The following is a 25,020-nucleotide window of genomic DNA, read 5'->3' as shown; positions in this document are numbered from 1 at the left end:
CTATTATGGTTGATATGGCTAGTATAATGTATATTGTGATTATTTCCGAACCCATTATGGTTATTGTTATGATTATTATGATTATTACGGATCTTGGTATAATTATCATGGATATTATGATCATCATTAAGATTATTATGGTTACTATGATTATTGTGATTATTGCTATGTTTATTAACATTACAATTACGATTATTACGATTATTGTGGTTATTATGATGATCACTATGATTATTATGGTTGTTAGTATGATTATTAGGATCAACATTCAGATTATTATGGCTATTATGATCTTTATGGTTATTGTTGCTATTATAATGATAAATATGATTATTTCCAAGTTTATTATGGCTATTATTACGACTAGTATGATTATTATAGTTATTATGATTATTATGGCTAGTATAATGCTTACTATGATTATTTCCAAGCTTATTATGGTTATTGCTATCATTATTATGGTTATTATGGTTATTATGGCTATTATGGTTACTATGGCTAGTATAAGGGTTATTATGATTATTTCAAAACTTATTTTGTTTATTATTATGGTTACTATGGTTATTATGGATCTTGGTATAATTATGATGAACATCATGATCATCATTAAGATCATTATGGTTATTGCGATTATTATGACTATTATGATTATTCTAGTTATTATGATTATTATGGTTATTATGGCTAGTATAAAGGTTATTATGATTATTTCAAAGCTTATTATGTTTATTATTATGATTACTGTGATTATTACATGTCTTAGTATAATTATGATGAATATTACGGTCATCATTAAGATCATTATGGTTATTACGATGATTATGGCTATTACGTTAATAATAATGATTATTAAGATTATTTCCATGACTATTCTGTTTATTATGATGATTACTATGATCACTATGGTTGTTAGTATGATTGTTAGGATCAACATTCAGATTATTATGGCTATTATGCTTTTCATGGTTATTATTGCTATTATAATGATAAATATGATTATTTCCAAGTTTATTATGGTTATTATTATGACTAGTACGATTATTATAGTTATTATGATTATTATGGCTAGTATAATGCTTATTATGATTATTTCCAAGCTTATTATGGTTATTACTATAATTATTATGATTATTATGGTTACTATGGCTAGTATAACGGTTATTATGATTATTTCAAAGCTTATTATGTTTATTATTATGGTTACTATGATTATTATGGATCTTGGTATAATTATGATGAATATCATGATCATCATTAAGATCATTATGGTTATTGCGATTATTATGACTATTATGATTATTCTAGTTATTATGATTATTATGGTTATTATGGCTAGTATAAAGGTTATTATGATTATTTCAAAGCTTATTATGTTTATTATTATGATTACTGTGATTATTATATTTATTAGTATAATTATGATGAATATTATGGTCATCATTAAGATCATTATGGTTATTACGTTAATAATAATGATTATTGTGATTATTTCCATGACTATTCTGTTTATAATGATGATTACTATGATCATTATGGTTGTTAGTATGATTATTATGATCACCTTTCAGATTATTATGGCTATTGTGATTTTTATGGCTATTATGACTATTATGGTTGTTATGGCTAGTATAATGTATATTATGATTATTTCCGAACCCATTATGGTTATTATTATGATTATTATGATTATTACGGATCCTGATGTAATTATCATGAATATTATGATCATCATTAAGATTATTACGGTTACTATGATTATTGTGATTATTGCTAAGCTTATTAACATTCCAATTACGATTATTATGATTATTGTAGTTATTATGATGATCACTATGATCATTACGATTGTTAGTATGATTATTATGATCACCATTCTGATTATTATGGCTATAGTGATTTTTATGGTTATTATTGCTATTATAATGATAAATATGATTATTTCCAAGTTTATTATGGGTATTATTATGACTAGTATGATTATTATAGTTATTATGATTATTATGGCTAGTATAATGCTTATTATGATTATTTCCAGGCTTATTATGTTTATTATTATAATTATTATGATTATTATGGTTATTATGATTATTATTGTTAGTATGGCTAGTATAACTGTTATTATGATTATTTCAAAGCTTATTATGTTTATTATTATGGTTACTATGATTATTATGGATCTTGGTATAATTATGATGAATATCATGATCATCATTAAGATCATTATGGTTATTGCGATTATTATGACTATTATTATTATTCTAGTTATTATGATTATTATGGTTATTATGGCTAGTATAAAGGTTATTATGATTATTTCAAAGCTTATTATGTTTATTATTATGATTACTCTGATTATTATATGTCTAGGTATAATTATGATGAATATTATGGTCATCATTAAGATCATTATGGTTATTACGATGATTATGGTTATTACGTTAATAATAATGGTTATTAAGATTATTTCCATGACTATCCTGTTTATTATGATGATTACTATGATCATTATGGTTGTTAGTATTATTATTATGATCACCATTCTGATTATTATGGCTATTGTGATTTTTATGGCTATTATGACTATTGTAATTATTATTACGATTATTTCCAAGTTCATTATTGTTATTATTACAACTATTATGATTATTATGGCTATTATGTCTATTATGGTTGTTATGGCTAGTATAATGTATATTATGATTATTTCCGAACCCATTATGGTTATTATTATGATTATTGTGATTATTACGGATCTCGATATAATTATCATTGATATTATGATCATCATTAAGATTATTATGGTTACTATGATTATTGTGATTATTGCTATGCTTATTAACATTACAATTACGATTATTATGATTATTGTAGTTATTATGATGATCACTATGATTATTATGGTTGTTAGTATGATTATTAGGATCAACATTCAGGTTATTATGGCTATTATGATTTTCATGGTTATTATAGCTATTATAATGATAAATATGATTATTTCCAAGTTTATTATGGTTATTATTATGACTAGTATCATTATTATAGTTATTATGATTATTATGGCTAGTATAATGCTTATTATGATTATTTCCAAGCTTATTATGGTTATTACTATCATTATTGTGATTATTATGGTTATTATGATTATTATGGTTACTATGGCTAGTATAACGGTTATTATGATTATTTCAAAGCTTATTATGTTTATTATTATGGTTACTATGATTATTATGGATCTTGGTATAATTATGATGAATATCATGATCATCATTAAGATCATTATGGTTATTGCGATTATTATGACTATTATGATTATTCTAGTTATTATGATTATTATGGTTATTATGGCTAGTATAAAGGTTATTATGATTATTTCAAAGCTTATTATGTTTATTATTATGATTACTGTGATTATTATATTTATTAGTATAATTATGATGAATATTATGGTCATCATCAAGATCATTATGGTTATTACGATGATTATGGTTCTTACGTTAATAATAATGATTATTATGATTATTTCCATGACTATTCTGTTTATTATGATGATTACTATGATCATTATGGTTGTTAGTATGATTATTATGATCACCATCCTGATCATTATGGCTATTGTGATTTTTATGGCTATTATGACTATTATAATGATTATTAGGATTATTTCCAAGTTCATTATCGTTATTATTACGACTATTATTATTATTATGGCTATTATGACTATTATGGTTGTTACGGCTAGTATAATGTATATTATGATTATTTCCGAACCCATTATGGTTATTATTATGATTATTATGATTATTACGGATCTTGGTATAATTATCATGGATATTATGGTCATCATTAAGATTATTATGGTTACTATGATTATTGTGAATATTGCTATGCTTATTAACATTACAATTACGATTATTATGATTATTGTAGTTATTATGATGATCACTATGATTATTATGGCTGCTAGTATGATTTTTATGATCAACATTCAGATTATTATGGCTATTATGATTTTTATGCTTATTATTGCTATTATAATGATAAATATGATTATTTCCATGTTTATTATGGTTATTATTATGACTACTATGATTATTATAGTTATTATGATTATTATGATTATTATGGCTAGTATAATGCTTATTATGATTATTTCCAAGCTTATTATGGTTATTATTATAATTATTACGATTATTATGGTTATTATGATTAGTATGGTTACTATGGCTAGTATAACGGTTATTACGATTATTTCAAAGCTTATTATGTTTATTATTATGATTATTCGGATTATTATATGTCTAGGTATAATTATGATGAATATTATGGTCATCATTAAGATCATTATGGTTATTACGATGATTATGGTTATTACGTTAATAATAATGGTTATTAAGATCATTTCCATGACTATTCTGTTTATTATGATGATTACTATGATCATTATGGTTGTTAGTATTATTATTATGATCACCTTTCAGATTATTATGGCTATTGTGATTTTTATGGCTATTATGACTATTGTAATGATTATTACGTTTATTTCCAAGTTCATTATTGTTATTATTACGACTATTATGATTATTATGGCTATTATGACTATTATGGTTGATATGGCTAGTATAATGTATATTATGATTATTTCCGAACCCATTATGGTTATTATTATGATTATTGTGATTCTTACGGATCTTGGTATAATTATCATGGATATTATGATCATCATTAAGATTATTATGGTTAGTATGATTATTGTGATGATTGCTATGCTTATTAACATTACAATTACGATTACTATGATTATTGTAGTTATTATGATGATCACTCTGATTATTATGGTTGTTAGTATAATTATTATGATCAACATTCAGATTATTATGGCTATTATGATTTTTATGGTTATTCTTGCTATTATAATGATAAATATGATTATTTCCAAGTTTATTATGGTTATTACTATGACTACTATGATTATTATAGTTATTATGATTATTATGATTATTATGGCTAGTATAATGCTTATTATGATTATTTCCAGGCTTATTATGGTTATTATTATAATTATTATGATTGTTATGGTTATTATGATTATTACGGTTACTATGGCTAGTATAACGGTTATTATGATTATTTCAACGATTATTATGTTTATTATGATGGTTACTATGATTATTATGGATCTTGGTATAATTATGATGAATATCATGATCATCATTAAGATCATTATGGTTATTGCGATTATTATGACTATTATTATTATTCTAGTTGTTATGATTATTATGGTTATTATGGCTAGTATAAAGGTTATTATGATTATTTCAAAGCTTATTATGTTTATTATTATGATTACTCTGATTATTATATGTGTAGGTATAATTATGATGAATATTATGGTCATCATTGAGATCATCATGGTTATTACGATGATTGTGGTTATTACGTTAATAATAATGGTTATTAAGATTATTTCCATGACTATCCTGTTTATTATGATGATTACTATGATCATTGTGGTTGTTAGTATTATTATTATGATCACCATTCTGATTATTATGGCTATTGTGATTTTTATGGCTATTATGACCATTGTAATTATTATTACGATTATTTCCAAGTTCATTATTGTTATTATTACAATTATTATGATTATTATGGCTATTATGACTATTATGGTTGTTATGGCTAGTATAATGTATATTATGATTATTTCCGAACCCATTATGGTTATTATTATGATTATTGTTATTATTACGGATCTCGATATAATTATCATGATTATTATGATCATCATTAAGATTATTACGGTTACTATGATTATTGTGATTATTGCTAAGCTTATTAACATTACAATTACGATTATTATGATTATTGTAGTTATTGTGATGGTCACTATGATTATTATGGTTGTTAGTATGATTGTTACTATCAACATTCAGATTATTATGGCTATTATGCTTTTCATGGTTATTATTGCTATTGTAATGATAAATATGATTATTTCCAAGTTTATTATGGTTATTATTATGACAAGTATGATTATTATAGTTATTATGATTATTATAGTTATTATGATTATTATGGCTAGTATAACGCTTATTATGATTATTTCCAAGCTTATTATGGTTATTACAATAATTATTATGATTATTATGGTTATTATGATTATTATGGTTACTATGGCTAGTATAACGGTTATTATGATTATTTCAAAGCTTATTATGTTTATCATTATGGTTACTATGATTATTATGGATCTTGGTATAATTATGATGAAAATCATGATCATCATTAAGATCATTATGGTTATTGCGATTATTATGACTATTATGATTATTCTAGTTATTATGATTATTATGGTTATTATGGCTAGTATAAAGGTTATTATGATTATTTCAAAGCTTATTATGTTTATTATTATGATTACTGTGATTATTATATTTATTAGTATAATTATGATGAATATTATGGTCATCATTAAGATCATTATGGTTATTACGTTAATAATAATGGTTTTTAAGATCATTTCCATGACTATTCTGATTATTATGATGATTACTATGATCATTATGGTTGTTAGTATTATTATTATGATCACCTTTCAGATTATTATGGCTATTGTGATTTTAATGGCTATTATGACTATTGTAATGATTATTACGATTATTTCCAAGTTCATTATTGTTATTATTACGAATATTATGATTATTATGGCTATTATGACTGTTATGGTTGATATGGCTAGTATAATGTATATTGTGATTATTTCCGAACCCATTATGGTTATTATTCTGATTATTATGATTATTACGGATCTTGGTAAAATTATCATGGATATTATGATCATCATTAAGATTATTATGGTTACTATGATTATTGTGATTATTGCTATGCTTATTAACATTACAATTACGATTACTATGATTATTGTAGTTATTATGATGATCACTATGATTATTATGGTTGTTAGTATGATTATTAGGATCAACATTCAGATTATTATGGCTATTATGATCTTTATGGTTATTATTGCTATTATAATGATAAATATGATTATTTCCAAGTTTATTATGGTTATTATTATGACTACTATGATTATTATAGTTATTATGATTATTATGATTATTATGGCTAGTATAATGCTTATTATGATTATTTCCAGGCTTATTATGGTTATTATTATAATTATTATGATTATTATGGTTATTATGATTATTACGGTTACTATGGCTAGTATAACGGTTATTATGATTATTTCAAAGATTATTATGTTTATTATTATGGTTACTATGATTATTATGAATCTTGGTATAATTATGATGAATATCATGATCATCATTAAGATCATTATGGTTATTGCGATTATTATGACTATTATTATTATTCTAGTTATTATGATTATTATGGTTATTATGGCTAGTATAAAGGTTATTATGATTATTTCAAAGCTTATTATGTTTATTATTATGATTACTCTGATTATTATATGTCTAGGTATAATTATGATGAATATTATGGTCATCATTAAGATCATTATGGTTATTACGATGATTATGGTTATTACGTTAATAATAATGGTTATTAAGATTATTTCCATGACTATCCTGTTTATTATGATGATTACTATGATCATTATGGTTGTTAGTATTATTATTATGATCACCATTCTGATTATTATGGCTATTGTGATTTTTATGGCTATTATGACCATTGTAATTATTATTACGATTATTTCCAAGTTCATTATTGTTATTATTACAATTATTATGATTATTATGGCTATTATGACTATTATGGTTGTTATGGCTAGTATAATGTATATTATGATTATTTCCGAACCCATTATGGTTATTATTATGATTATTGTTATTATTACGGATCTCGATATAATTATCATGATTATTATGATCATCATTAAGATTATTACGGTTACTATGATTATTGTGATTATTGCTAAGCTTATTAACATTACAATTACGATTATTATGATTATTGTAGTTATTGTGATGATCACTATGATCATTATGGTTGTTAGTATGATTATTATGATCACCATTCTGATTAATATGGCTATTGTGATTTTTATGGCTATTATGACTATTATAATGATTATTACGATTGTTTCCAAGTTCATTATTGTTATTATTACGACTATTATGATTATTATTGCTTTTATGACTATTATGGTTGATATGGGTAGTATAATGTATATTGTGATTATTTCCGAACCCATTATGGTTATTATTATGATTATTATGATTATTACGGATCTTGGTATAATTATCATTGATATTATGATCATCATTAAGATTATTATGGTTACTATGATTATTGTGATTATTGCTATGCTTATTAACATTACAATTACGATTATTGTGATTATTTTAGTTATTATGATGATCACTATGATTATTATGGTTGTTAGTATGATTATTAGGATCAACATTCAGATTATTATGTCTATTATGATTTTCATGGTTATTATTGCTATTATAATGATAAACATGATTATTTCCAAGTTTATTATGGGTATTATTACGACTAGTATGATTATTATAGTTATTATGGTTATTATGGCTAGTATAATGCTTATTATGATTATTTCCAAGCTTATTATGGTTATTACTATAATTATTATGGTTATTATGGTTATTATGACTATTATGGTTACTATGGCTAGTATAAGGGTTATTATGATTATTTCAAAACTTATTTTGTTTATTATTATGGTTACTATGATTATTATGGATCTTGGTATAATTATGATGAACATCATGATCATCATTAAGATCATTATGGTTATTGCGATTATTATGGCTATTATGATTATTCTAGTTATTATGATTATTATGGTTATTATGGCTAGTATAAAGGTTATTATGATTATTTCAAAGCGTATTATGTTTATTATTATGATTACTATGAATATTACATGTCTTAGTATAATTATGATGAATATTATGGTCATCATTAAGATCATTATGGTTATTACGATGATTATGGTTATTACGTTAATAATAATGATTATTAAGATTATATCCATGACTATTCTGTTTATTATGATGATTACTATGATCATTATGGTTGTTAGTATGATTATTATGATCACCATTCTGATTATTATGGCTATTGTGAATTTTATGGCTATTATGACTATTATAATGATTATTAGGATTATTTCCAAGTTCATTATCGTTATTATTACGACTATTATGACTATTATGTCTATTATGACTATTATTTTTGTTATGGCTAGTATTATGTATATTATGATTATTTCCAAACCCATTATGGTTATTATTATGATTATTATGATTATTGCGGATCTTGGTATAATTATCATGGATATTATGGAAATCATTAAGATTATTATGGTTACTATGATTATTGTGATTATTGCTATGCTTATTAACATTACAATTACGATTATTGTGATTATTGTAGTTATTATGATGATCACTATGATTATTATGGCTGCTAGTATGATTTTTATGATGAACATTCAGATTACTATGGCTATTACGATTTTTATGCTTATTATTGCTATTATAATGATAAATATGATTATTTCCATGTTTATTATGGTTATTATTATGACTACTATGATTATTATAGTTATTATGATTATTATGATTATTATGGCTAGTATAATGCTTATTATGATTATTTCCAATCTTATTATGGTTATTATTATAATTATTACGATTATTATGGTTATTATGATTAGTATGGTTACTATGACTAGTATAACGGTTATTATGATTATTTCAAAGCTTATTATGTTTATTATTATGATTACTCGGATTATTATATGTCTAGGTATAATTATGATGAATATTATGGTCATCATTAAGATCATTATGGTTATTACGATGATTATGGTTATTACGTTAATAATAATGGTTATTAAGATCATTTCCATGACTATTCTGTTTATTATGATGATTACTATGATCATTATGGTTGTTAGTATTATTATTATGATCACCTTTCAGATTATTATGGCTATTGTGATTTTTATGGCTATTATGACTATTGTAATGATTATTACGATTATTTCCAAGTTCATTATTGTTATTATTACGACTATTATGATTATTATGGCTATTATGACTATTATGGTTGATATGGCTAGTATAATGTATATTGTGATTATTTCCGAACCCATTATGGTTATTATTCTGATTATTATGATTATTACGGATCTTGGTATAATTATCATGGATATTATGATCATCATTAAGATTATTATGGTTACTATGATTATTGTGATTATTGCTATGCTTATTAACATTACAATTACGATTACTATGATTATTGTAGTTATTATGATGATCAGTGTGATTATTATGGTTGTTAGTATGATTTTTACGATCAACATTCGGATTATTATGGCTGTTATGATGTTTATGCTTATTATTGCTATTATAATGATAAATATGATTATTTCCATGTTTATTATGGTTATTATTATGACTACTATGATTATTATAGTTATTACGATTATTATGATTATTATGGCTAGTATAATGCTTATTATGATTATTTCTAAGCTTATTATGGTTATTACTATAATTATTATGATTATTATGGTTATTATGATTATTATGGTTACTGTGGCTAGTATAACGGTTATTATGATTATTTCAAAGCTTATTATGTTTATTATTATGGTTACTATGATTATTATGGATCTTGGTATAATTATGATGAATATCATGATAATCATTAAGATCATTATGGTTATTGCGATTATTATGACTATTATGATTATTCTAGTTATTATGATTATTATGGTTATTATGGCTAGTATAAAGGTTATTATGATTATTTCAAAGCTTATTATGTTTATTATTATGATTACTGTGATTATTATATTTATTAGTATAATTATGATGAATATTATGGTCATCATTAAGATCATTATGGTTATTACGTTAATAATAATGATTATTAAGATTATTTCCATGACTATTCTGTTTATAATGATGATTACTATGATCATTATGGTTGTTAGTATGATTATTATGATCACCTTTCAGATTATTATGGCTATTGTGATTTTTATGGCTATTATGACTATTGTAATGATAATTACGATTATTTCCAAGTTCATTATTGTTATTATTACGACTATTACGATTATTATGGCTATTATGACTATTATGGTTGTTATGGCTAGCATAATGTATGTTATGATTATTTCCGAACCCATTATGGTTATTATTATGATTATTATGATTATTACGGATCCTGATGTAATTATCATGAATATTATGATCATCATTAAGATTATTACGGTTACTATGATTATTGTGATTATTGCTAAGCTTATTAGCATTCCAATTACGATTATTATGATTATTGTAGTTATTATGATGATCACTATGATCATTACGATTCTTAGTATGATTATTATGATCACCATTCTGATTATTACGGCTATTGTGATTTTTATGGTTATTATTGCTATTATAATGATAAATATGATTATTTCCAAGTTTATTATGGGTATTATTATGACTAGTATGATTATTATAGTTATTATGATTATTATGGCTAGTATTATGCTTATTATTATTATTTCCAAGCTTATTATGGTTATTACTATAATTATTATGGTTATTATGGTTATTATGATTATTATGGTTACTATGGCTAGTATAAAGGTTATTATGATTATTTCAAAGCTTATTATGTTTATTATTATGATTACTGTGATTATTATATGTCTTAGTATAATTATGATGAATAATATGGTCATCATTAAGATCATTATGGTTATTACGATGATTATGGTTATTACGTTAATAATATTGATTATTAAGATTATTTCCATGACTATTCTGTTTATTATGATGATTACTATGATCATTATGGTTGTTAGTATGATTATTATGATCACCTTTCAGATTATTATGGCTATTGTGATTTTTATGGCTATTATGACTATTGTAACGATAATTACGATTATTTCCAAGTTCATTATTGTTATTATTACGACTATTACGATTATTATGGCTATTATGACTATTATGGTTGTTATGGCTAGTATAATGTATATTATGATTATTTCCGAACCCATTATGGTTATTATTATGATTATTATGATTATTGCAGATCCTGATGTAATTATCATGAATATTACGATCATCATTAAGATTATTACGGTTACTATGATTATTGTGATTATTGCTAAGCTTATTAGCATTCCAATTACGATTATTATGATTATTGTAGTTATTATGATGATCACTATGATTATTATGGCTGCTAGTATGATTTTTATGATCAACATTCAGATTATTATGGCTGTTACGATTTTTATGCTTATTATTGCTATTATAATGATAAATATGATTATTTCCATGTTTATTATGGTTATTATTATGACTACTATGATTATTATAGTTATTATGATTATTATGATTATTATGGCTAGTATAATGCTTATTATGATTATTTCCAGGCTTATTATGGTTATTATTATAATTATTATGATTATTATGGTTATTATGATTATTACGGTTACTATGGCTAGTATAACGGTTATTATGATTATTTCAAAGATTATTATGTTTATTATTATGGTTACTATGATTATTATGGATCTTGGTATAATTATGATGAATATCATGATCATCATTAAGATCATTATGGTTATTGCGATTATTATGACTATTATTATTATTCTAGTTATTATGATTATTATGGTTATTATGGCTAGTATAAAGGTTATTATGATTATTTCAAAGCTTATTATGTTTATTATTATGATTACTCTGATTATTATATGTCTAGGTATAATTATGATGAATATTATGGTCATCATTAAGATCATTATGGTTATTACGATGATTATGGTTATTACGTTAATAATAATGGTTATTAAGATTATTTCCATGACTATCCTGTTTATTATGATGATTAATATGATCATTATGGTTGTTAGTATTATTATTATGATCACCATTCTGATTATTATGGCTATTGTGATTTTTATGGCTATTATGACTATTGTAATTATTATTACGATTATTTCCAAGTTCATTATTGTTATTATTACAATTATTATGATTATTATGGCTATTATGACTATTATGGTTGTTATGGCTAGTATAATGTATATTATGATTATTTCCGAACCCATTATGGTTATTATTATGATTATTGTGATTATTACGGATCTCGATATAATTATCATGATTATTATGATCATCCTTAAGATTATTACGGTTACTATGATCTTTGTGATTATTGCTAAGCTTATTAACATTACAATTACGATTATTATGATTATTGTAGTTATTGTGATGATCACTATGATCATTATGGTTGTTAGTATGATTATTATGATCACCATTCTGATTAATATGGCTATTGTGATTTTTATGTCTATTATGACTATTATAATGATTATTACGATTGTTTCCAAGTTCATTATTGTTATTATTACGACTATTATGATTATTATTGCTTTTATGTCTATTATGGTTGATATGGCTAGAATAATGTATATTGTGATTATTTCCGAACCCATTATGGTTATTATTATGATTATTATGATTATTACGGATCTTGGTATAATTATCATGGATATTATGATCATCATTAAGATTATTATGGTTACTATGATTATTGTGATTATTGCTATGCTTATTAACATTACAATTACGATTACTATGATTATTGTAGTTATTATCATGATCACTATGATTATTATGGTTGTTAGTATGATTATTAGGATCAACATTCAGATTATTATGGCTATTATGATCTTTATGGTTATTATTGCTATTATAATGATAAATATGATTATTTCCAAGTTTATTATGGGTATTATTATGACTAGTACGATTATTATAGTTATTATGATTATTATGGCTAGTATAATGCTTATTATGATTATTTCCAAGCTTATTATGGTTATTACTATAATTATTATGGTTATTATGGTTATTATGACTATTATGGTTACCATGGCTAGTATAAGGGTTATTATGATTATTTCAAAACTTATTTTGTTTATTATTATGGTTACTATGATTATTATGGATCTTGGTATAATTATGATGAACATCATGATCATCATTAAGATCATTATGGTTATTGCGATTATTATGACTATTATGATTATTCTAGTTATTATGATTATTATGGTTATTATGGCTAGTATAAAGGTTATTATGATTATTTCAAAGGTTATTATGTTTATTATTATGATTACTGTGATTATTACATGTCTTAGTATAATTATGATGAATAATATGGTCATCATTAAGATCATTATGGTTATTACGATGATTATGGTTATTACGTTAATAATATTAATTATTAAGATTATTTCCATGACTATTCTGTTTATTATGGTGATTACTATGATCATTATGGTTGTTAGTATGATTATTATGATCACCTTTCAGATTATTATGGCTATTGTGATTTTTATGGCTATTATGACTATTGTAATGATTATTACGATTATTCCCAAGTTCATTATTGTTATTATTACGACTATTACGATTATTATGGCTATTATGACTATTATGGTTGTTATGGCTAGTATAATGTATATTATGATTATTTCCGAACCCATTATGGTTATTATTATGATTATTATGATTATTACGGATCTCGATATAATTATCATGATTATTATGATCATCATTAAGATTATTACGGTTACTATGATTATTGTGATTATTGCTAAGCTTATCAACATTACAATTACGATTATTATGATTATTGTAGTTATTGTGATGATCTCTATAATGATTATGGCTGTTAGTATGATTATTATGATCAACATTCAGATTATTATGGCTATTATGATTTTTACGGTTATTCTTGCTATTATAATGATAAATATGATTATTTCCAAGTTTATTATGGTTATTATTATGACTACTATGATTATTGTGGCTATTATGACTATTATGGCTGTTATGGCTAGTATAATGTATATTATGATTATTTCCGAACCCATTATGGTTATTATTCTGATTATTATGATTATTACGGATCTTGGTATAATTATCATGGATATTATGATCATCATTAAGATTATTATGGTTACTATGATTATTGTGATTATTGCTATGCTTATTAACATTACAATTACGATTACTATGATTATTGTAGTTATTATGATGATCACTATGATTATTATGGCTGCTAGTATGATTTTTATGATCAACATTCAGATTATTATGGCTGTTACGATTTTTATGCTTATTATTGCTATTATAATGATAAATATGATTATTTCCAAGTTTATTATGGGTATTATTATGACTAGTATGATTATTATAGTTATTATGATTATTACGGCTAGTATAATGCTTATTATGATTATTTCCAAGCTTATTATGGTTATTACTATAATTATTATGGTTATTACGGTTATTATGATTATTATGGTTACTATGGGTAGTATAAGGGTTATTATGATTATTTCAAAACTTATTTTGTTTATTATTATGGTTACTATGATTATTATGGATCTTGGTATAATTATGATGAATATCATGATCATCATTAAGATCATTATGGTTATTGCGATTATTATGACTATTATGATTAATCTAGTTATTATGATTATTATGGTTATTATGGCTAGTATAAAGGTTATTATGATTATTTCAAAGCTTATTATGTTTATTATTATGATTACTGTGATTATTATATGTCTTAGTATAATTATGATGAATATTATGGTCATCATTAAGATCATTTTGATTATTACGATGATTATGGTTATTACTTTAATAATAATGGTTATTAAGATTATTTCCATGACTATTCTGTTTATTATGATGATTACTATGATCATTATGGTTGTTAGTATGATTATTATGATCACCATTCTGATTATTATGGCTATTGTGATTTTTATGGCTATTATGACTATTATAATGATTATTACGATTATTTCCAAGTTCATTATTGTTATTATAACGACTATTATGATTATTATGGCTATTATGACTATTATGGTTGTTATGGCTAGTATTATGTATATTATGATTATTTCCGAACACATTAGGGTTATTATTATGATTATTATGATTATTACGGATCTTGGTATAACTATCATGGATATTATGATCATAATTAAGATTATTATGGTTACTATGATTATTGTGATTATTGCTATGCTTATTAACATTACAATTACGATTATTATGATTATTGTAGTTATTATGATGATCACTATGATTATTATGGTTGTTAGTATTATTATTGGGATCAACATTCAGATTATTATGGTTATTATTGCTATTATAATGATAAATATGATTATTTCCAAGTTTATTACGGTACTTATTATGACTGTTAGAATAGCTGAAAATTCAGGGATCTAACGGGGTCCGGATTGGGTGGTTGAGAGAAGGGTGTCAAGAAAAAAATTGTACACTTAATTAAATTTGAGTCGGCCCTAAAAAGGACTTAAATACGACGTTTATTTTTTTTTTTTTTAGTTTAGTTGGGGGTCTTCGACCAAAATCTTAGGGAAGGGTCCCTTGGACTGACGCCGGCCGGTGTCCCTTAGCGACGCTGGCGTCTGGAAAAGAAAAGAGCGGCGAAACCGCACTGGTCTGCGAGCGTATTGCTTTCAAGCCAAACCGTTGTCTTCCCGACTCCAGGCTTCGAAACGAGCCTACGTGGAGGGGGGAGCAGTACCTTGACGTATCGTTAAGGTAATGTAGTGGACTGTAATACCGACGTTTCTTCGCTCTGAAGAAAGCGTCGGCAGACGAGTGTGCAGAGAGGAGGAATCCTCCTTTTCTCTGCTCAACCTGCCTTCCAAGAAGGCTTGCCTCGTGCGAATCACGGTTGTAAGCCGAGATTCGCGAGCGTTCGACCCTCGGTGCTAGCTTTAGCTAGCCTTGGCGGCGGATAAAGGCCAGAGGTTGTAGCACTCACCGTTCACCGCAACGTACGCATCTATTCGTCGTACGCGGGCTGCTACTAAACGGGTGACACAACACGGGCAACGCAGGGGTGATACACTTACGTTTACCCTCTCTGTTGGTGCCAATATCGGGGCTCAACCAAGAAGAGGTCTTGATTGCTCCTCCGACGAATAGCAAGCTCAGGGAATCGCGGTAGCCACCGATTCCAAGAGCGCAGTTACTCGTCTTTTAAATTTATCGCGACTAAACAATCGCTTTGCCTTCGCACGTGTAATACGTGGTTCTCGAAGGGAGCTATGGCGAGCTGTAGTGCGATAATACAGCGTAGAAGGCGTCAAGAGCTAAGGAACTTGGTGCCCAAATTTCCTAACTCAGTAGACTCTTCTATAATGCTGTTCCTTGCTACCGTGCGAGCGTTCGGTGCAAGACTGACTTCGACATGCGAGCGCGAGACGCTCCGCGAAAATCGCGGAGTCCCCGAAAATCCGCTACGCGGCGCTCGCTTATCATTGTCTCTCTTTGTCTAATGTACCGATTTTGCTCTCTCTCTTTGTCAGGCTCCGATACCCCCACTCGTTATCGGGCCTGAGATTCAAACAGCTGATCGTAATCGCTCACCTGTTCGAACTTCAACCGCATCGGATGAAAAACGAGTCGCAATTCGAATGTACCGAGTTTATTGTCAACGCAACTGAATTTCCTACCGAAGGCGACCTTCGGTCGGTCACAGCACGTTAACGTACTGCGATTCTCGCGGACGAAACAATGCTTCGAAATTTAAATGTATTTTAAACATACCGCCCCCCTTGCACTGTCCGTGCAAAAGGAGTATCGGCAGCTTCAACACAAACACGACTCGGATCGCGAAACTTGAAGGACCAAGATTTCTGTAGGCGATCAAAAAGAGAGAGAGCAAAGTACCGCAAGTGGAGTTCAATTGAGATGAACTCACTCACGGCGCTTCTCAAAATTCAATCAAACAAAATTTAATTGAACTTACTTTGCACTAGGTTGAGAAAACCCTGGGTGGCCCCGGAGAAAACGCATCGACGTTTCGATGGCCACCCCGATGGCCGTTCGGGTCATTTGTTCCAAAGCCCCGGGCGGGTGCCGGGTTGCTCGTGTCGATGGGGGCGTCGGTGCTGAGGGCCTCGATCCGGCCGCGACGGTGGACGTTGGTTGACCGGCTGCAGGGGTGGCGACCCGCCGTTCCGCCCTCTTCCTCCGTCGTTTGTTGACCCCCTTGGAGGGGCCAGCCGAAGGGCCAGCCGAAGGGCCAGCTGAAGGGCCAGCCGAAGGGCCAGCCTGCTGCCTCGGTGCTGCAGCTCCTTCCTGCGGCTTCCCTCCCTGCTCTTTCCAGAGCAGGGACGTAAGTAGGCCCTCCTTATTCCATTTGACCAAATATCGTCCTCCCGTTGCCGGTATACGATATCGCCGGGTGGTGGTCGGTATATGCCCAGGAACTTTATATATTTCCGTCCCCAGCTTTAATTCCCAATCTTCCGGCGTGGGTGGTCCACTCGCGGGCGCACTTCCTTGGTCCGGCGGGGCGACAGTGGTGAGGGCCTCCTCGCCGATCCGCATGCAGCGGTCGAAGCTCGCCGATATTGCTTTATCGCTTGCCATTGTTGCTTGACTAATGATCGTCAACCGGCTGCGATCGGATCAAATTTCGGCGGCGCCCGCGAGTTCGCGGGGGGCGCTCTTCCCTTGGAGAGAGAGAGAGAGAAGTACCTCATCTCCCCTCCCTGGACTGTCAAGGGGGCCGGGAGCCAAAGGGGGGTTCGTGACCGTTTGTCTTTTCAAATAGAACGGTTGCCCTCACCTTTGTCTCGTTCGGCCTTTACCGAATTTTGTCCGGTGTTTATTTCGCCTGCTCGACCTCGGCAACCGTCGCCGCAGCAGGCTCATCCACGGGTAACTTACACATCCTTGTAATCGGACGTGTATATGTGGACTTTGCTGTACGGACTTTTACCACCCGTACATTTTCGTCCTTACCCGGGAACACCTCCTCAATTCTCCCCATTTCCCACTGATTAGGGGGGAGAAGAGGATTCTGCACTAACACCAGATCCCCTGGTTGCAGTTGCAGTTGGGTGGTGCGCCACTTATAGCGATTTTGGAGGTGCGTGAGATAATCTCGCGTCCAGTGCCTCCAAAGCTGCTCGTGAAATTTGTGAATCGCTCTCCACCGCGATAGTCGCGAGAGTTTTTCAGTTTCCACCGATTGCAGCGGAATCGCATTTAGTGGAGCTCCTGTCAGGAAATGTCCGGGCGTCAGAGGCGCATAATCATCTGGGTGGTCACTCAGGGGGGCGATCGGTCGCGAGTTGAGACTCGCTTCGATCTTGCAGAGAAGCGTCTGCATTTCCTCTCCCGTCGGCGTGAATTCACCCAGTGTGCGCTTTAAATGGTGTTTCACCGATTTTACGCCGGCTTCCTGCATTCCACCGAAATGAGGAGCGCTGGGGGGGTTAAACCTCCACCTTATCCCCATAGAGCTGCATTTGTTTTGCATTTCTGTGGAGGAAAACGCCTCACAGAACTGCTTACGTAACTCTCGATCGGCCCCAACGAAATTGGTGCCATTATCGCTAAAAATGCAAGACGGTATACCACGTCTAGCTACGAACCGATCGAGTGCAGCTAAAAACGCGCTCGTCGTGTAATCATGGACGAGCTCGATGTGGACGGCGCGCGTGGCGTAACAAACGAACACCGCGATGTACGCTTTGTGAGCCGTCTTTCCTCGACCAGCGGAGTCGCGGACACGGTAAGGCCCCGCGTAGTCCACTCCGCAGTTGTCGAAGGCCTTTGCAGGCCTGCAGCGTTCCGGTATCAAATGCTGCATTATTTGCGTGGAGGCGCTGCTTCGCCATCTCACGCATCGCATGCATTTGTTTATAACCGTCTTCGCTGCGTTTCGGCAGCCGAGAATCCAGTAGCTCTGCCTCACAGTATGCAAGGTCAGCTGCAAGCCCCCGTGCAACGTATCCACGTGGCACTGCCGGATTATGAGTGTTGACACATAATGTTTCGGCAGTATTATCGGGTGCTTGGTTTCCCATGCAAGCGTCGCATTCTCCAGTCGTCCACCAACCCTCAAGACGTCATTTTCGTCGAGAAAAGGGTTTAGACTTTTTAGCGGAGATTTCTCAGGTATTCCTCGGCGTTTTTTCAAGCACCGGTACTCTTCTGAGAAATGCGTGCCTTGTATATGACGCACGATACGTTCAGTTGCGATTCGCAATTCTGACGCCTCGATTACTCGACTGTCGGGTGACCCCTGTTCGGCGCGTGTTTGTTTTCGCCAGCGAAGACAATACGCCGTTACACGCAACAGTTTTCTCCACGTTTGAAATCGGAACAGAAATTTCCATTCCGGTTTCGGAGTCGTTACATGTGCATGCGCTATGCGCTTGCTTTCAGTGGTCTCCACGGAAGCTGGCATCGCTGGCCACTCCACCTCCGGTCCGCTCAGCCACCCTGGTCCAAACATCCACAGTCTCGACTGCAGAAAATCTGCAGCCTCTATCCCACGCGAATTTAAATCCGCGGGATTTGAGCGTGTTGGAACGTAACGCCATTCAGCGCTCGGAAGAGACGTTTGGATTTTTGACACGCGGTTGGCTACCACAACCGTCCATGTCGATGGGTGTTTTTTAAGCCAAGCGAGGGCGATCGTAGAATCTGTCCAACAGACAACACGATCGATCGGCAGTGAGAGCGACTTTCTCAGATGCACGATAAGCTCAGCGAGCAGTACGGCCCCGTTCAATTCAAGAACTGGGATCGACTGCGTTTTGATCGGAGCCACTCGCGTTTTTGCCATTAGAAGTGATGTAAACACTTCATTGTTCACCGTCGTCACTCTCAAGTAGGTGACGGCGGAATAGGCAGCGAGTGATGCGTCACAAAATCCATGGAGCTCCACAGAGATTGCATCGGCTCCATATCGGAGCCATCTGGGTAATTTCCAATCGTTCAATCTGTTCCAATCGACACAAAATGTGTTCCACATTTTGAGCGTCTCCGCGGAAACGTGCTCGTCCCACTGGATTTTTTCCAGCCACTGGGCTTGCATCAAAATTTTCGCACGGATCATAACTGGCAAAAGCCAGACGAGGGGATCGTACAGTTTCGCAATCTCCGAAAACAAAGTGCGCTTTGTTATCGGTGTTGCAGACGGTTGAAACCGTTGCAGATTGAAATAGAAAAAATCTCCAGATGGTATCCATCGCAGACCGAGTACCTTTAATTCTGAATCGTCAAACAAATTAAGGTCGACTGCGTGTGAGTGCGAGCTCTGTGGAATATTTCGTAACAAATCTGACGAATTTCCAGCCCACTTGCGAAGGTTAAATCCACCTCGCTGTAGGAGCTCGCACGTTTGTTTACGGATTCTCTCCAACAACGGTTTGTCGGGAGCTCCCATAAACACATCGTCTACGTAGACGTCCTTCTCGAGGACAGGCGCGGCGAGCGGGTACCGGTAGCCGTCCTGTTTTTTCAGCTCGAGAAGTGTTCGCATCGAAAGGTATGGAGCGCACGCCGTACCGTATGTGACGGTATTCAACTCGTAAGCGATAAGTCGCTCGGTCGAGGGGGTGCGCCATACGATGCATTGAAAACGACGATCCTCTTTAGCTACGAGAATTTGTCTAAACATCTTCTCGATATCCGCTACTAACACGTATTCGTACAGACGCCACCTCGTTAATACGGCGGTGATATCAGTCTGTAATTTTGGACCTACGTGGAGGAGGTCGTTCAGCGAGCGTCCGCCCGCTGTTTTGCTGGAGGCGTTAAACACGACGCGCAGCTTCGTCGTAGCGCTCTCCGTGCGAATAACCGCTCGGTGAGGGATATAGAGTCGCATGTTATCGACTGACTCGAGCCGAGTCATATGATTTAACGACTCGTATTCAGTGAGAAACTCACTGTATTCCTTCACGAGGGTTTGGTTCAGGTCCAGTTTTCTCCTCAACCTTGTCAACGCGGAGAGAGCTATTGGGAGAGAATCGCCCAACAGCTTGTCCGGGTCCGAATGGTTAAAAGGCAACCGAACTATAAACCTTCCCGTCGCGTCTCGCGCGACGGTTTTTACGAAGTGCTCTTCGCATTCGTCCTCGGCTTTAGTGTTCACCAAGGTCGAGGGCACCTCCTCTATCTCCCAGAATCGCCGTATCGCCTTGTCCAACGATTCAAGGACGCTGCAGTGCAGCGTCCTCACTGGATTTGGGGAAGAGTTTGCTGCGTCGATCGGCCCAGACAGGATCCAGCCCAAGGCCGTCTCCTGTGCGATCGGTCCTGTTTTGTTTATTCGACGGAATCCTCGTCGAATAATACTGGCGTACACCTCTGCACCGATGAGCACCTCAATCGGTCGATCAGATGCAGGGTCTGGATCTGCAAGCGTCAGTTCACTTAAGATCTCAGCATCTGAGATGCGAACCGACGGTGGAACGTAGGACGTAATTTTCGGGACGATGTATGCACTTGTGCGGAACGCCTGTGCAGTGCACCGTGTTGACCCGAATCTAATGTCCGCGCTGTGCGTAATCTCATGGGTCTTTCCGCCCCCCAAGCCGGTTACCATGGCTTGGGTTTTCCTTCGCGCGAGTCGTAGATCATTCACCAGACTCGCTGTTATGAAGGAGGCCTCAGATCCCTGATCAATGAGTGCACGCGCGATACGCGACGTACCTCCCTTTCCATAGACTCGCACATCAGCTGTCGCCAGAAACACAGATCCCGTTACGCTCTCTGTCGCACCACAGTGAGACGCAACGTTGTCGGCTGACGTAGAAGCACGAGAATTCGTGTTTACGTTTGCCTGTACAGGACTGCGCGCAGGAACGTTGCTCCGTCCCGCTTCCCGCTTGCCCTGATTTGGCTTGTTCGTCGTACGACGGTTACTTGTGCCGACTTTCTGTGTATCGAAGTGCAGGATGGTATGATGCCGTCCGTTACACTGTTTACATGACATGCTGGTTCGACAGTGTGTCACCGTGTGCGTTGACGCCAAGCAGTTTATACAATACTGATTATTCTTCATGTATTGAAACCGCTGTTCCGGCGAAAGTGTCTTGAACTTTTTGCACGTAGCAACTACGTGCGGTTGTTCACAAAACACGCACTTTTCGGGAGTAGGGGGAGCATTCTCGACCACGGCGTTATGCTGCCGTATGCGAGATTTCGGCGTGACTTCCGCCTTTGCGTTGCATCGTTGGTGTTCCAATGCCACCAACGCGCGCTCCTGTCCGTCAAGGAACTTCATCATGTCGTCAAACGACGGGAAGTCCGTGTCCGATTGGATAGACATTTCCCACTCCCACTGCAGGGCTGCTTCCAGCTTCTCTTTTATGAGAATGACCAGCACGTCACTCCACTCTTTAGTAGGGCGCCCCAATCTCTTGAGCGCAGCGAGCGTCTGTCTCCAGCTCACTGTGACTTGCTGGAAGCTGGGTAGATCGCCTTTTTTTATCATTCTCAGCTTCCGTAAGGTCTCAAGAAGCTGAGTGATAATTGTGCGTGGGTTCCCGAATCGTTTCTTCAGGGCGTCCCACGCCTCGCTGAAATTGCGATCCGCAATTTCAAATTCGGCGATCGTCGCGAGAGCCTCACCTTCCAAGCACGCGTTCAAATATTGCAACCGTTGTGCGTCGCACAACCGTTGGTTATTCTTCACGCCAGCGGTGAATAGATCCTCAAAGTGTCTCCACTTTCTGGAATCACCGCTGAACTTTGGAAGGCTTTGCTTAGGCAACGCGACTGGAATCTGCGTGTTGTCAAAGCCGGCACCCTCGGCTTTACGTTGGTTAATACCCAACTCAACCCGCTCCTTCGCTTCGACCAGTTGTGCGATTTCCGTCATTAGGAAATCCTGGACCTCGTGGAACGTGTCCTCGGCGTCCTGAAGCACCTCCTGATCGAAAAAGGGTATACCTTTACGGTGATGGAGGGGAATGCCCTGTTTGAGACGACTAACTCGCTCGAGCACGTCCCTCCACACTTCCGTGGCATAGTTTAGCTTTTCTTTCAGGAGGAAGATAGTAAAACTACTTCGTCCTTTCTTCTTCAGATCCGTCACGAGTCGGGTCAAACCTCTGACTCGCGAGACGATATCCTCCATGTCACTCTCGAGGCTGGGCGAAAGCGCCTGTTCTCTTTGGGGAGTGGACATGGTGGTACGGTTCGAGAGGTAAAGGCTACTCGAAATTCGACCTGAAGAGAAGCTAATACAACTTTTCCTTGCCCTTTCTCAACCGTATCCGGCTCGAAGGACCTTATGTTAGAATCGCTGAAAATTCAGGGATCTAACGGGGTCCGGATTGGGTGGTTGAGAGAAGGGTGTCAAGAAAAAAATTGTACACTTAATTAAATTTGAGTCGGCCCTAAAAAGGACTTAAATACGACGTTTATTTTTTTTTTTTTAGTTTAGTTGGGGGTCTTCGACCAAAATCTTAGGGAAGGGTCCCTTGGACTGACGCCGGCCGGTGTCCCTTAGCGACGCTGGCGTCTGGAAAAGAAAAGAGCGGCGAAACCGCACTGGTCAGCGAGCGTATTGCTTTCAAGCCAAACCGTTGCCTTCCCGACTCCAGGCTTCGAAACGAGCCTACGTGGAGGGGGGAGCAGTACCTTGACGTATCGTTAAGGTAATGTAGTGGACTGTAATACCGACGTTTCTTCGCTCTGAAGAAAGCGTCGGCAGACCAGTGTGCAGAGAGGAGGGATCCTCCTTTTCTCTGCTAAACCTGCCTTCCAAGAAGGCTTGCCTCGTGCGAATCACGGTTGTAAGCCGAGATTCGCGAGCGTTCGACCCTCGGTGCTAGCTTTAGCTAGCCTTGGCGGCGGATAAAGGCCAGAGGTTGTAGCACTCACCGTTCACCGCAACGTACGCATCTATTCGTCGTACGCGGGCTGCTACTAAACGGGTGACACAACACGGGCAACGCAGAGGTGATACACTTACGTTTACCCTCTCCGTTGGTGCCAATATCGGGGCTCAACCAAGAAGAGGTCTTGATTGCTCCTCCGACGAATAGCAAGCTCAGGGAATCGAGGTAGCCACCGATTCCAAGAGCGCAGTTACTCGTCTTTTAAA

The 25,020-nt window shown here is 33.2% G+C and overlaps 1 protein-coding gene across 1 annotated transcript; it reads right to left on the bottom strand.

Annotated features, from left to right (window-relative positions):
- Positions 1–18,774: 18,774 nt before the first annotated feature.
- On the bottom strand, positions 18,775–24,099 carry LOC143187623 (uncharacterized). Its single transcript, XM_076391849.1, has one exon. The coding sequence runs from the start codon at positions 24,097–24,099 to the stop codon at positions 18,775–18,777; it is 5,325 nt and encodes a 1,774-aa protein (XP_076247964.1).
- Positions 24,100–25,020: the final 921 nt, after the last annotated feature.

The sequence above is a fragment of the Calliopsis andreniformis genome, unplaced genomic scaffold (assembly GCF_051401765.1).
Source record: "Calliopsis andreniformis isolate RMS-2024a unplaced genomic scaffold, iyCalAndr_principal scaffold0132, whole genome shotgun sequence".
In the NCBI taxonomy this organism is placed as follows: Eukaryota; Metazoa; Arthropoda; class Insecta; order Hymenoptera; family Andrenidae; genus Calliopsis; species Calliopsis andreniformis.
The sequence above is the reverse complement of the archived record's forward strand: the minus strand, read 5'-3'. Positions and strand labels throughout refer to the sequence as shown.

What these genes read in the sequence shown, in the direction of transcription:
- LOC143187623 (XM_076391849.1), bottom strand. Translation starts at nt 24,099, where the DNA reads ATGTCCACTCCCCAAAGAGAACAGGCGCTTTCGCCCAGCCTCGAGAGT.